The sequence below is a fragment of the Hyperolius riggenbachi genome, chromosome 3 (genome assembly GCF_040937935.1).
Source record: "Hyperolius riggenbachi isolate aHypRig1 chromosome 3, aHypRig1.pri, whole genome shotgun sequence".
In the NCBI taxonomy this organism is placed as follows: domain Eukaryota; kingdom Metazoa; phylum Chordata; class Amphibia; order Anura; family Hyperoliidae; genus Hyperolius; species Hyperolius riggenbachi.
This window is the reverse complement of record NC_090648.1, coordinates 447,856,758-447,871,707: the sequence shown is the minus strand read 5'-3', so window position 1 is coordinate 447,871,707 and position 14,950 is coordinate 447,856,758. Positions and strand designations below refer to the sequence as shown.

The following is a 14,950-nucleotide window of genomic DNA, read 5'->3' as shown; positions in this document are numbered from 1 at the left end:
AGCTCCACGCTCAGCCGCCAGCCCAGGGTCCCCGCTGGTGCGGTGGCCGACCTCGAGGTTGTCTCTAGTGCGCCTGCGTGAGCACCGATGTCAATTAAGCCTACGTTGTCCATGGTGTACTGCGCATGCAATGTGGACTTGATTGACAGCGGCGCTCACATAGGCACACTAGAGGAGGTCGGCAACTGAACCAGCGGGGACCCCTAGCCAGTGGCTGAGCGCGGAACTGTGGCGTGGGACAAGTCAGCTGCAAGGGGCGCAAGGAAGCCCCGGGTAAGTAGAGCAGGGGAGGTGGTTTTTGCCTGGTGACTCCTTTAAAAGTTTTTTTTAAAGAGAATATAAAAATTATCTCATAGGAGATAACTTGCCAGAAAAAGCTTATTACATATAGGCCCATATGCAATTCACTTTTTCTCCTAAGTTTTCTACAAGGTGATATTTTAAAACTTGTCAATAAAATGTCTTTTAAGCCATCAAAAGCGGTAAAATATTGAAAATAATTTTGATAGTACTTTTTCACTTACTTTGTATTATTATTTAGGTTGAAATGTGCTAGAAAGTTATTTTAACCTCCTTGCCGGTTATCAGCTCGGGGTAACCTGCGCAGGAGGATTTCTCAGGCCCTGCTGGGCCGATTGGCATAATTTTTTTTTCCTACACGCAGATAGCACTTTGCTAGCTGCGTGTAGTATGCGACCGCCGCTGCTTGCCACCGATTCGCCACTACCCGCCACGCCAAGCCGCCCCCCCCCGCCCCAGACCCCTGCGCAGCCTGGCCAATCAGTGCCAGGCAGCGCTGAGGGGCGGTTCGGGATTCCCTGTGATGTCCTGATGTCCATGACGTCGGTGACGTCATCCCGCCCCGTCGCCATGGCGACCGGGGAAGCCCTGCAGGAAATCCCGTTCTCAACGGGATTTCCTGCATACTCTGATCGCCGAAGGCGATCGGAGTGGGTGGGGGGATGCCGCCGCTCAGCGGCTATCATGTAGCGAGCCCTGGGCTCGCTACATAATTTAGAAATAAATACATTAAAAAAAAGTGCGGCGCTGCCTCCTTTAGACCGGCAAGGAGGTTAAATAAAAAATGAAAAATTATCTCTTAGGTTAAAAAGAAAAGTAAATTGCATGTGAGTCATGGTGCAGAGACAGGGCCAATATGCAATTAATTTTTTCTCCTGAATTTTCTCCTAGGAGATAATTTTTCATCTTTTATTTAGAAAAACTTTTCAGCACTTTGCAATTTAAAGCGTACCACAAAGTAGGCGGAAAAGTACTATCAATACTATTTTAAGTATTCTCTTGCTTACAAGTTGCTGGTGATTCAAAATGCATGGTATTAACAAGTTTGAAAATATCACGTTGGAGAAAACTCAGGAGAAGAAGTTCATTGTATATGGGCCTGGGGCCCATATGCAATTAAATTTTTTCTCGTGAGTTTTCTCCTAAGTGATATTTTCAAACATGTCAATAACATGGCTTTTAAACCACAGGAAGCCAGAAACTACTTGAAATACTTTTTGATAGTACTTTTCTGCCTACTTTTTAAACTTTTTTTTTTAATTTGTGGAAACCACTTAAAGTTTGAGGATTTTTCATCTCTATGAATTAACTAGCACAAAAATAGGAAATTGTCATGAAATGTATAAAAAACAATGTGAAAGGTGAATTTAGTGTGAGTTCAAAAAGTTTTTAGTTATGTAATAGGCCTTTGCAACTATGCTGTATGTATTGCTTTCAGAAAACAGGAACACGTTTTGAGAAAAATGGGGTAAGAGAGAAGGTAATCATTTCAACTTCAGTCAAACTTAAAGAGAACCCGAGGTGTGTTTAAGGAATGTTATCTGCAAACAGAGGCTGGATCTGCCTATACAGCCCAGCCTCTGTTGCTATCCCAAACCCCACTAAGGTCCCCCTGCACTCTGCAATCCCTCATAAATCACAGCCATGCTGTGAGGCTGTGTTTACATATGTAGTGTCAGTCTCAGCTGCTCCCCCGCCTCCTGCATAGCTCCGGTCCCTGCCCCTGTCCCTTCCCTCCAATCAGCAGGGAGGGAGGGGATGCAGGCGGGGTCTGGAGTTCTGCAGGAGGCGGGGAGAGCAGCAAACTGACACTATAGAGATAAACACAGCCAGCTCTGACAAGCTGTTTGTCAGCAGCGTGGCTGTGATTTATGAGGGATTGCAGAGTGCAGGGGGACCTTAGTGGGGTTTGGGATAGCAACAGAGGCTGGGCTGTATAGGCAGATCCAGCCTCTGTATGCAGATAATATTCTTCAAACCCACCTCGGGTTCTCTTTAATGTAAGGAAGGGGGGGGGGGGGTGAGGGGATGTACAATCCTTTTCAATGGGAAAAGGAAAAAAAAGACTAGTTACACAGGTGTTATACAAATTAATTATGGAATAACATGAAATGAATACAAAAAAAAAAATAAAAGAATCAGAAATACAATTATGGTGAAATGCAATGAATCTGTTAAATACAGATAATAATCATACAAAACAAAATACCTCTTCATCCAAACAATGAAAAAAAAAAAAAAAAAAACATAGTACGCAACAAAACAGCAATAAAGAAATGTGGAACGAAAAAAATATTAGCTACACACAAAATCAACCCCTGAAATATACCCACTCCAGTGCTAATAACTGCTGAATTAACCATTTCAACTGCTCACGCGTGAAGCTCATGTCCGGGCAGCTGCTCACCTGTGCTCCCGGGCGCTCCCCCATATCCCCGTGGTGTCCCCCGGTAGCCCTGGGATCAGTGAAAGGAAACATGGTTCCCGATCACCGATCCCTGTCCCCGCAGAAAAATAGAAGCGCTCATGCGTGAGGCTTCAGTTCTTCTGCCCGGAAAAATTTCCGCATCCCACTTGTACTTCCGCTTAGCGAGAAGTACAAGGAGGGAAAACAAAAACGAAATAGTAAAACTACATCTACATATTTTTTACATTACACACCAAAATATTACCCAAATAATATTTTTAATGGTAAAAAAAAAAAAATTACAATAAAAAAAAAAAGACATAAATAGTTACCTGAACTTAGTCTGAACTTTTTAAATATGCATTTGAAGGGGGTATACTACAAACATTTTTTTAAATTATAAGCTTGTAAATAGTGATGGACACAAAACGGAAACAATGCACCTTTATTTCCAAATAAAATATTGGTGCCATGCATTGTGATAGGGACAAATGTTTAATGGTATAATAATCGAGACATATGGGCAAATAAAATACATAGGTTTTGATTATGGTAGCGTGGATTATTTTAAAGCTATAATGGACGAAAACTGAGAAAGAATGAATTTTTTCTATTTTTTTCTTATTAATCCTGTTAAAATGCATTTATAAATAAATAATTCTTAGCAAAATGTACCACCCAAAGAAAGCCTAATTAGTGGCGGAAAAACAAGATATAGATCAATAAATTGTGATAAGTAGTGCTAAAGTTAAAAGCGAATGAATGGGAGGTGAAAATTGCTCTGAAATATCCCCGCGGGCTGAAATGGTTAAAGGACTTTTAGAGTCTATAAATGCACTAGTAATTAGGCCTATTTAATAACAGGTGTTAAATTGTATAGTGCCTCCTGCCATACTGCGCATGTGCAGGGTTCACAAACTATGCAGTACGGAGTCGGCACACACATCTGCGATTTAATGCAAAAATCTAACTTTTTTCCACTTCAAATTTGCTTTAATGGATACCAGAGGTCAAAAACTTTGGAGAGACCGGGGGAGCAGGCATATACTATGACCTGTCCTTATGCCCTCCGCTCCCCTCATTCTCCTGTCTTTCCCCCATAGCTCACCTAAAAACCCCCTGGGATCCTATTCTGGTCAGCTACGTCCGGTCTTACTGCGCAGGCACAGACCAGGCTGCACACGTCTTACAGAGCACGCGCTATGCATGTGTATACCTGCTCCCCCCGTTTCTCCAAAGTTCTGGTATCCTTTAAAGCCATATATGCAGGATCCGACAAAAGGAATCAGTTTCAAAAACAAATCCTTCAAGAAAATATTATTAGTACAAAAAAAAAGTCACATACAATACTTACAAACAAGACTTACAAACAAGATTTACAAACAAGATTTACAGCATATGTATGAAAAACATTGACTTTTTTTTTACAACATTCATTTACACATTATTCTAATCCTCGTAGAGCTTAGCACCCCACAAAGCTCAAGTGTGTAAATTATTTAGTCAATGTTTTACCCTGTTTACAGTCTTACATTTATAAGGAATGCCAGAATCTTTGTAGCTGGCAAGGTGAATCACTGTGAAATGTTTTTTCCCTCTGTGAAGTGAACAAAAACATCATCTTTCTGAGGGCTCTGGGGAGAAGGCTGCATGACATCATAGCCTAGGCTGCACATCACTGGGATTAGTGGAGATCAGAGGCATAACTAGACTTAACCCCCTTGCCAGTCTAATTTCCGCCGGCAAGGGGGCAGTGCAGCGGGGCGGGATGACGTCACCGACGTCATGGACGTCGGGACGTTAGAGGAAATCCCAATCCACCCCTCAGCGCTGCCTGGCACTGATTGGCCAGGCTGCGCAAGGGGTCTGAATGGGGGGGGGGGGTGGCACGGCAGATAGCGGCGGATCGGCGGTGAGCGGATGTTACAAGCAGCTAGCAAAGTGCTAGCTGCATGTAACAAAAAAAAAAATATGCAAATCGGCCCAGCGGGGCCTGAGAAATCCTCCTGTGCAGGTTACCCCGAGTTGAGCTCGGGATAACTGGCAAGGAGGTTAATAGACCTCCCCCCCCTGAAAATATGATAGCATGGGGTCCCCCTTGGTCCATGAACCTCATGAGGGTCATATGATTTAGAGCCAGCAAATGGCAGCAGAGAGTGTTCTGCTGTGAAGCAATGTCAAGAAGCAGGAAACAATTACAGACACTCCCAGTACTTGCTACTCTGCATGGTGGGAGGAGGTGGCAGGGTAATTTTGTGTGACCGAATGGGAGTTTGTTTTGCTAATTGGCTGCACTTACGGTTGGAGAAAGCTAGGAAGAGGTGCCCCAAAGCCTCCGGGGGCCCCCCTGCGATGGCAGGGGTCACAGGGGTGATTGCTATGCCCATGGTGGAGATTATTTATCAATATACAGCTGTACATAGATATAAGAAGTTTTTCTAATGCTGAAACCAAAATAATTAAGAAAAAAATAAGTGTTCTGAATAATGCTTTCTGTTTCACTATATGCCATTATTGTTCCTCTTCAACTTTTTTGATGCTACAAGAAGACTAACATGGCCATACTTATCTGACCTTTACATAAACACTCCTAGCATTTATTTCTTCTATTTTGTTTGTATTTTCTCCTCACCTTAATCAATCATGTTTACTAGATTTCTATAGATTCTGTCCCACTATCTGAAGCCCTCCTCAGCATAGTTGATTTCCCCACAACCTTTACCAAGATTAAACGGATTTTAAAAACCTACCTTATATAAAAAAATGTCTATGTTTCCCCTCTACATAATTTGCAGCGCTGGACAATAAATAGGGATACATATAATGTTAACAAGTGGTGTCAGGCAAAGAGATAGCACAAGGCTATAGAACTTAAAGCGGATCCGAGAACAAAAAACTAACTATAACAAGTAACTTGTCTATATATCTTATATAAAGTTTAGATAGTTTACACAGCAAATCTAGCTGCGAACAGCTTAAATAGAATATAATTATTTCTTCCTGTGATACAATGACAGCAGCCATGTTGTTTGTAAACATTACACACAGACAAGCTTGTCTGCATCTTCAGCACTCAACCTGTGAAAAAAACCTAATCCCCCATCCTCCTCCCTCCTCCCCTCTGCCTCTGAATTCTCTGGCTAGTAATACCTCCCCCTCCTCCTGCCCAGACTGAGCTCCCGTAAGCCCTTGCTACTGTCTGAAAATGCCAAGGCACTCTGAAAAGCTATTCTTCCTGTATTTATACCAACGAGATGTCATCTGTGTAAAAAAAAGTAATATTTAACTTCAGGTCAAATTGGAGCACTACTGGTGTCAGCCTTTGCATGGATATGTCACATCCAGTTCAGTCAAAAAGCTATTCAGTGAATAAAGTTCACATTTCTGCTACTTCCAGTCAGTGAAGCTGTAACACAGAAGCTATCTGACTATATCTCCTGCACTCAGAGAACAATCCAGGAGAGCGCAGTTCGACATTCGTTTTTGTTGGCAGAGTGGTGGGCAGGGCTCAAAGGGACAATAAAGTAAATCTATTAATCCTCTGAGGCACTTTTTTATTTTTCCACTTTTTGTGTGCCCGGAGATCTACTTTAAGATAGGAATCAGTATTATCCAATGTTGCGCAGTAGAATGAAAAAAGTCTTCTGCACATGACCAGCTTTATGATCGGCTCATAAGATAACTTAACTGCTCTGGAAATCATAGCATACTGTTGTAAATCAAGGCTAAAGTTGTGATAAAGAGAATGCTAAAATGAGATAGTCTTCATTATTTTAGTTACAGTATGCTTTCATATTTAACTATTGTCCTAAATGTTTCTTGAGAAAATGATTTTGACCTAGCAGCACATTAAGTCAAATATTCTGTGCTGTCTGAAGATTATTATTTGCCAATAAAATTCTCCCATCAGGATCTAAAGCAGTTTTGATCAGTTTTTAGGATGCGTTCTCGGCAGTTTAGGAAATAACCTTAAGCTTTTGTGGAAGGATCATTAAAGTGCAATCTTTTGCCAGCAGCTGTGGGGCTGTTATTGCAGGAGAGTGAATCTCTGGTAAGAAAACCACATCTTCCCTAACAACCGAAGGCTTTTATTCAAAGATTTTATTCAAGGCTAACCAAGAAATTGTGATAGAAATGAGGCCTTTCAGACTGACAGATAAAAGTCTAATACTACTTGCACAGCACCACATATTAGACAGCACGGGATACCAGTAAAGAACAAATGAGGTGACAATTATAGGGCAATAATAGCAATTTCCAAAAATAGAAAAAAATGGGAAGAACAAAATTGTCAACAAAGGAATCCAGTCTAGTAATTTGAAAACAAATAAAATAAAAAAAATAAAAAATGACAGCTTCCAAAATAAAAGCACAATCTATTAATGAGTTTAAAGTATGGGACTGGCAGTAGGTGAAGCAGTGGATTTCATCACTATGCTTCTTGGCAATAATTGTCACTCATACTAATTATTTGGTTACTCAATCCCTAGATGTAAGGGTTAAAATGTTTAGGGTAAAGGCTAGGATTAGACTAAGGTGAATGGCAGGGATCTGTGTTAAAGGACAACTATAGCTAAAAATTGTAAGACTAAAAATACATGCAAACTCATACAAACAGTATAAAACGTACAGTTCTCAATCAAAACATTCGCCTCATTGAAAGAACACAGGCAGATTCCCGAAACTGAGCACTTTCGATATCTCCAAATTTCTCATTTTATAAACAAAATACTCAACCACCGGTCATCTTTACTGACCATATCTTGCTTTGAACATGTATGTTTCTCTGACCCTATGTCCCTAGGCCTAATCTCAATGATCTACAGATGTGTGGTCTCCCCGTCCCCCTTGCCCAAACCACAATATATACTAAAATGGGAGCAGGAATTGGACACGACCGTTGAGGTTGAGGACCTGAATGACATCTGGAAGCTCACCCCTAGGTGTTCTATTAGTGCATCCTTGGTGGAAACACAATACAAGGTTCTTCTCAGATGGTACTTGACGCCAGATCGTCTAGCAAAATTTAAGCCAGGTGTCTCAGGTCTTTGCTTCCGGGGTTGTGACCAACCGGGAACATACTTACATACTCAGTGGCAGTGCCCTAAAGTACGCAAACTCTGGATCAGGATCTACCAGGTAATTTACACTATATTTAAAATGCAGGTACCTAAATTACCACAGATAGTCCTTTTGGGTATGAAACCCCAGGATCTTTCCATCCCCCAATATAAGCTACTACAACATATCTTACTAGCAGCTAAAAGGGTAATAGCCCGCTCTTGGAAAACCCCCTCGTTATCATTTGACATTTTCAAGTCTAATTTAAGCTCAGCCTTGTGCTTCGATAGGATGAGGGCTATATTGGATGACTCTATGCCTAAATTTGAAAAGGTCTGGAAGCCTTAATTTCATTAATTATTCCCACTGGATCCCACAAAAAATCACTGAGGTCTAATCAGAGGCAGGCACCATACGCCTACCTCAATGTTTTAGACCCCCTGGCGAACTCTCTCTTCAAGCCCAGCAGCAGGTGTTTGTGACTCTTTGTTCTCTTTCTTCCTATTAGTCTTCTCTCCCTCCTACTTTCTATCCTCTCACTTTCCTTCTTTCCATCTATCTTCTCAAATACCTTATTCCTGTATCTTCCATCTCCCTCTTCTTTTTATTTGTCTTATTCACCTCCCTTCCTCCTCCCCAACCCGCTCCCGGCCTCAGGCCTAAGTAGCCCTGAGAATTGGCCCGCAACTTCTGTAGCCGGACCTCTACAAAATGTTTTACAGCTGTATGTTTGGGTTATGTAGGCTGTTGGTATTTGATGCCTTGTTGCTGCCAACGGCCGTTCATCTTTTATGAGTACTGTACCCGCCTAGGTGGGCATCGCTGTGCCTGATATACCCCCCCCCCCTCTGTTGTTCCCCCTGGAGATATATCTAACTGTACAATGTGTACCTCAGACTGCTATATGTACTATGTACTTTACCTTGCATATCTCCTGTTCCTTGTCTTGATTAAGTTAAAAATAATAATACAAATTTTTGAAAGTTAAAACGTACAGTTCTCTCAGAGTAAACTGCACTATACATTATTTTTTCCTATATCACGGTCACTTGACAAATCTGGTTTTGGACTAGTTAATTTTTTTATTCTTTACAAAAGCACTTCCTGGAAAGGATCTGTGCAAAGACACTTGCTGGCTTCCCTACTCATATGCACGATATTTTAGCAGTTGGACTGAGAGACTGCAATTTAGTACAATATGCTCTGTAAGATGCACCTAGGTATATATATATATATATATATATATATATATATATATATACTTAACCTGGTACGCCCATGTTCCAGGAGCATCTTGCGCTCTCCCATGTGTCTCCTGTGTCCCCGTGTTTCCTCCTGTTACCACTTCTGTCACCCCAGTGTACCACTTTCTGTCCCCAGTGTGTCCTCTTCTGTCCCCAGTGTGTTCCCTGCTGTCCCAGTGTCCCCCTTTGTTCTCAGTGTGTCCCCTTCTTTCCTCATTGTGTCCCCTTTTGCCCCCGCTTCTCTCTCCAGTGTGCCGCTCTGTCCCACATGTGTCTCTGCCCCTTCCCCTCCATTTGTCTGCTCGGTTCCCATGTGTCTCTACCCTTTTCCCTCTGTTTCTCTGCTCTGTCCCATGTGTCTCTGCCCCCCCCCCCCCCTCCATTTGTACACTCCTTTATGTGTCTCCTTCTCTCCCCCCCTCCCCCCGTCTCCTGCTCCCCCTCTTCATTGTGGCTCCCCTAATGAACGGCTTGTGCTGATTAATTCATCAGTACAAGGGAGAGCCACGTGGAAGAGAACGGGTCTGCTATTCCCGTGGGCACCATGAATTAGGTAACACACTGCTGCTTACGACTTATACAAGAGGAGAAGAAGATATGGGGAGGAAGCGGAGGCATGGGGAAGTGGGCACAACACTGGGGTCCGAAGGGGTTCCAATGCAGGGAATCCCCACTGTTGCGGCAGGTCGGTGGTTCGTATCAACAGGCATCCGTAAGTTGGGGGGTTTCCTGCATTCGCCGTATAAGAGGACAAAATTACTTTTTCTCCGCATTATTGGGGGAGAAAAAGTGCTTCTAATATAGCAGAAAATATGGTTAGTGCTTTTTAAAAATAAAGAAACCTTGATTATTTTGTACTACCTACTGTGAGTGACACCGTATCTAGGCAAGTTTCTCAGTGCTCTTACTATGTATGTGCAAAACTTGTTGTCGTGCCATGCAAAAATCACAGGGGACCATCACCACCACAAATACAGTAAAAATTGTCTTTGCTGCAAAAGGTTTCACAACATTTATTACTTTCCCCAATAAAATAAGTATCACTAAAAGCACTTACATTGGAGGCTCCTGCCTATTAACCTAATCACAACCCTCTGCTACCTAACACTAACCACCCCCTCTGCTGATGCATCACCCTACCCCCCCATGCCCCACACTAACACACCCCGATGCCTAACACTAAACCTCTTGTAATTGTGACTAAGTGCCTAACACTAAAAGTTCCCCTCCAATGCCTAACTCTGAACCACCACTCCACGTGTCACAGATAATATTGGCTCCTCCATAGATTGCTATATCAATAGTCATCATTAGCAGCTATTACTGTTAATTTGGGGCTTTTTGTAATCACAGCTATTAATATAGCTATCTGTAAAAGTTCAGCACATCCAGGGGCGTAACTAGGAATCCCAGGCCCCCCTGCAAAAGAAAAATCCGCCCCCAGGGCGCGCTCAGAGACTTTTTGGGGGTCAGGAGGGGTCCCAACATAAGAGGAGAGCGTGGCCGCAGATCAGTGGGGAGGGGGAACATTCCCCCCCTCCCTCCCTCACCTTGGGCTCTCCTCTCAGCACGCCCCCTCCTGCAATCAATAGGGGCAGTGGGCGGGCGGCGGCAGACTGGACACATACCTCCTTAGCACCGGAGGTCTCCCATCAGTAAGTGCTTTATGCTACTTCCTGTGTAAACAGGATGTAACATGAAGCTCTTAGAGATTGTAGACCTCCGGCGCTAAGGAGGTATGTGTCCCGTCTGCCGTCCGCTCGCCTGCTGCCCCTATTGATTGCAGGAGGGGGCACGCTGAGAGAAGAGCCTGAGGTGAGGGAGGGGGGGAATGTCCCTCCTCCCCACCGATCTGCGGCCACGCTCTTCTCTTATGTTGCGACCCCTCCTGCCCCCCAAAAAGTCCCTGAGCGGGCCCTAGGGGGGAACATGGTTGGGGACACTTAGGGCACAGGTTGACACAGTCAACAAATGATGGTGGTATAGTTTTGTACTGCATCAAGCAGTACAAAGCTGATGGTGTCAGTAGATTAGATGATGTTAGAAAGAGCCTTGCATAAAAGTGCAATAGGCTTTCAAAGAAGAAAAAAATGACCAACAATGTCCACAAAAATGCATGCAAAAAAGTAAGGGGGGGGAAAAAAGCAGAAAGTATTACCTGTATTAGATTTCATGGTTTCGCTAGAAACTGTCTGCCCAATGAGGTCATATTGCAAAAGACTAGACGATTCTTCTGGTACCTCAACAGAGTACAGTGGCCCTTTTTTCCAGGTATAAATAATTTCACTCTTTGGGTATGCATCTGTGTAGAAGAGTCAATAATATAGCAGAAACATGATATAAAACAATAATCAGCAAAATAAGTATACAGGCCTAATCCTATTTGCTTTCTCAGCTTTCCCAACCCTACTTTGGTTCTCAGATGCTCTTGATCCCCCTGGTGAGATTGCCATTTGTCACGTGAGGACAGACTGCAATCTCATTATATAGGTAGAGCGCCTCCTGGTGGATGGAGGGGGAATTGCAGTGCTGGATTCTGGGGAGGTAAGTTACATGCAGGGCTGTCACAGATCTATCAAGCAGTATGAGTTTTTTCTGCTTTTAGGGTCTAAAAGCTTGTGAAAAAATTGCACCACTTTTAGACCGTAAAATCCATACCACTGGGGAGGTTAATGCTTTTATGCAAAAATGTGTTTCCCCAAATGCATACATTTATCTTATGCCACATAGACATGCATGTATTTGTGCACAAATGTGTGAAGTCGCATAGGGAAAAAAAACATGCTCTAGAGACTTCAATGCATTCATGCAAAAATGTATTTTCTCATATACAAAAAATATGTATCTTATGCCTCATAGACTTCAACAAGTCAAAATGTGCTAAAATGATGTGAAATTACATGAAATCAAGATTATCCCTGGAGTTGTAACTATGATCAGAATTATAATTGTTAAATTACTCGGAAATTCACAAAACCAAGTTACTAATGATGATCAACACTAGTAAGGATGGAAGCTGGATTGATTCTGACTCAGATTTCTGCTGTAATCTGATTACGGCTGAGTGTATCAAGGGAGTAACTAATTGATTGATTGTTGTAACCAAAACCAAATGACCTCTTTATACTTGGATTCAGCCACTTTACTCATTGTTGTGTACAATGTTTGTGTGAGCTACAGGTACCTGTGTAAATAAGATTGTAAACAGAAAACCCTTGCGATAGACTTTAGTAGAAAGAATGAGGTATGAGGGTCCTCAGCATTTTATAGATGAAAGTACTGTACTGTAAAGGCTCGTACACACGTCTGATGGAAGGCAATGACGGGTCCGTCGGCACCTCCCGCTGGACGGGTTTTCAGCAGACTGTATAGCGTGTGTACAGTCTGTCGGCGGACTGATAAGGCTGTTTCTGAGCGATCCGCCCGGCGGATTGTTCAGAAACAGCCTTATCAGTCTGCCGACAGACTGTACACACGCTGTACAGTCTGCTGAAAACCCGCCCAGCGGGATGTGCCGACGGACCCGTCGTTGCCTTCCGTCAGACATGTGTATGAGCCTTTAAAGTGATCTACTTTAAAGACTAACTGTTAGGCATAAAATAAAAAATCAATTCTTTATTTTTATTTGGTAAACAAGTAATAAGGATGCTAACCACGCAATCCAAAAATTAAAAATCACTCTTATTTTTCTTCTCCATAAAACATTATTCCCCAGTTTCTCTGGCTTCTATTTGGTACATCTGCCACACAAAGGAAGTTGCAGGGCATGCTGGGCTTTCTTTTTTTTCTTCCTTACTTTCCTCCCCTTTTTCCCTCAAACATAACTAATGCAGCCTGATTGGCTGAAGCCTCTTTCCCTCCTGTTTTCCCCTCCCACACCTCTTTTCCTCTCTGATTGGCCAATATTTTTCAATGCACTTTCGACTACTTTTAGAGCTGGGTGGGAGTGTCTGAATACTGGAGGGGGGCGGGCAAAGCATACACAGACAGAGTAAGGGAGGAAATGATTCCAGGATTGGCTTCAAGATAGACACAGACAAAATAGAAAATCCTAAAAAGCATTTTCTCTTTTTTTACTATAGAAACATCACTAAAATAAAAATGTGGACTGTGCAATACACATGTTATGTAAGTAGAGCAAGTATTTATCTACTTATATATGTGTTTATTCTGAGATAGTATGGCTGACAGCTCCATTTTAAAATAATAATATTGTTTAATGATAAACAGACCTATAACAATATTTTCCAAGTAAGAAAAATGTAGTACATAGATTCTACATACAGCTCCCAAACTTTAGAGGGCAAGCATGGCCATCCATAGGAAAGTTCATTAGCCTCATTGGACATTCAGCTTTGATTGTCAATCTGAAAAAATAAAAAAAATAACTCAACATATCTTAACAACTCAAGACAGAACTGACCAATACATTAGAACATGTTGGGTAATTGTCTAGGATACTGATGACTGTAAAAGCTGGAAAGCACAATTCCAGCATATGTCTCCAAACCAGGCCCTCATCTACCTATGTAACAAGTTCAGTTATAATGTCTCCCCTTAACAGGCATTGTCACTGTGTACTTCCCAAGCACAATAATCATACTCCTATAAAGACAGCCATAATGTCATCCATAACAAATGCTATGTAACCCCATAACAGGTGCTGACACTATGTTCCGCCTAGAGCACACACAGTCATTATCGCCCTCATAAAGAGGTGTGGCCATCACCCCAATGCCACCACCAACATCACCACCACTTTTCCATTAAGAAGGATAGTTATGTCACATCCATAGCAAGCACAGCCTTGACCCTCTGATTCTAATCATGACAACTTGCATTTAAGATAGAGCAACCATAATGACAATGAATGAGAAGTATCACTGTGCTCCCCTTACAAGTAATGTTGCAGCTTCTAATAGTTTCAATGTCCAAATTTAGCATGTACAATTTGGAACACCTGAATACTGCCGAACACCAAACTTCAGAATAATTTCAGTACGAACAAGTGGACAGAGTTAGGGGCGGTTCACTTACTTGTGCTCCACTGCACTGTGAACCAAAAATAAGTGAACTGCCCAAAACCCAGTTCGCTTGTTCATAATGAAATAGTGCAAATTGCTAAAGTGTGGTGTTCAACAGTATTAAGGTGTTGCAAATCAGATATGCTGAATTCAGACACCAACACTAATACCTAATGGCAATACAGTGCAGTGGCTGGATAGTGTAATGGTTGAGGGCTCTGCCTCTGACATAGGAGACCTGTGTTTGAACCTTGCCTCTACCTAACTCAGTAAGCCAGCACCTATTCATTAAGGAGTTCTTGGGTGAGACTCCCTAACTCTGCTACTGCCTACTGAGTGCGCTCTAGTGGCTGCCTCACAAGCTCTTTGAGTCCGACAGGAGAAAAGCGTTATACAAATACTAGAATTGTTATTTTTATTATTATTATTATTATTATTATTACTACCCCCATACAAAGTACCACAACTCTCCCATCCCTCCACTCAAATGCATAGTGGCACAGCTGCAAGGAATTGTTGTGATATGACAACTGTCTCTAGTGGCTGATAGTGTTGGGCGAACACCTGGATGTTCGGGTTCGGGTCCGTTCTGCCGAACATGGGCCAGATGTTCGGCATGTTCGGCCCGAACCCCGAACTCAATGGGACCCCCGAACATGCCGCTTTTGGGGGCCCTCTGGGGTCGCAGGCATAAGGGGGGAGCATGCCCCGATCGCGGGGGGGGGGGGGGGCGGAAATTCCCCCCACCCCCTCTGCTAGTGCTCCCCCCTCTGACCGCTTCCCCATAAAAAAAGTTTGCGGAAAGTTAATAGTACCTGCTGTGGCTGGCTGGCTAGCTGGCAGTGACTACTACTAGGAGACGCGTTGAACTTGAGGCCGGGCAGCGGGCGGTTCAGCGGTAGTACCCTTGTGGT

At 42.8% G+C, this 14,950-nt stretch overlaps 1 protein-coding gene across 2 annotated transcripts in view; it reads right to left on the bottom strand.

Moving 5' to 3' along the window:
• The window catches only part of GABRA6 (gamma-aminobutyric acid type A receptor subunit alpha6), a 45,374-nt gene that overhangs the window by 16,430 nt on the left and 13,994 nt on the right, over nt 1-14,950 (bottom strand). For both annotated transcript variants that reach the window (XM_068277823.1, XM_068277822.1), the window contains exons 5-6: nt 13,297-13,379; nt 11,171-11,314 (exon numbers count right to left, since the gene is read on the bottom strand). In XM_068277823.1, coding sequence (XP_068133924.1) covers nt 11,171-11,314; nt 13,297-13,379 — 227 coding nt within the window. The remainder of the gene's footprint in view (nt 1-11,170; nt 11,315-13,296; nt 13,380-14,950) is intronic.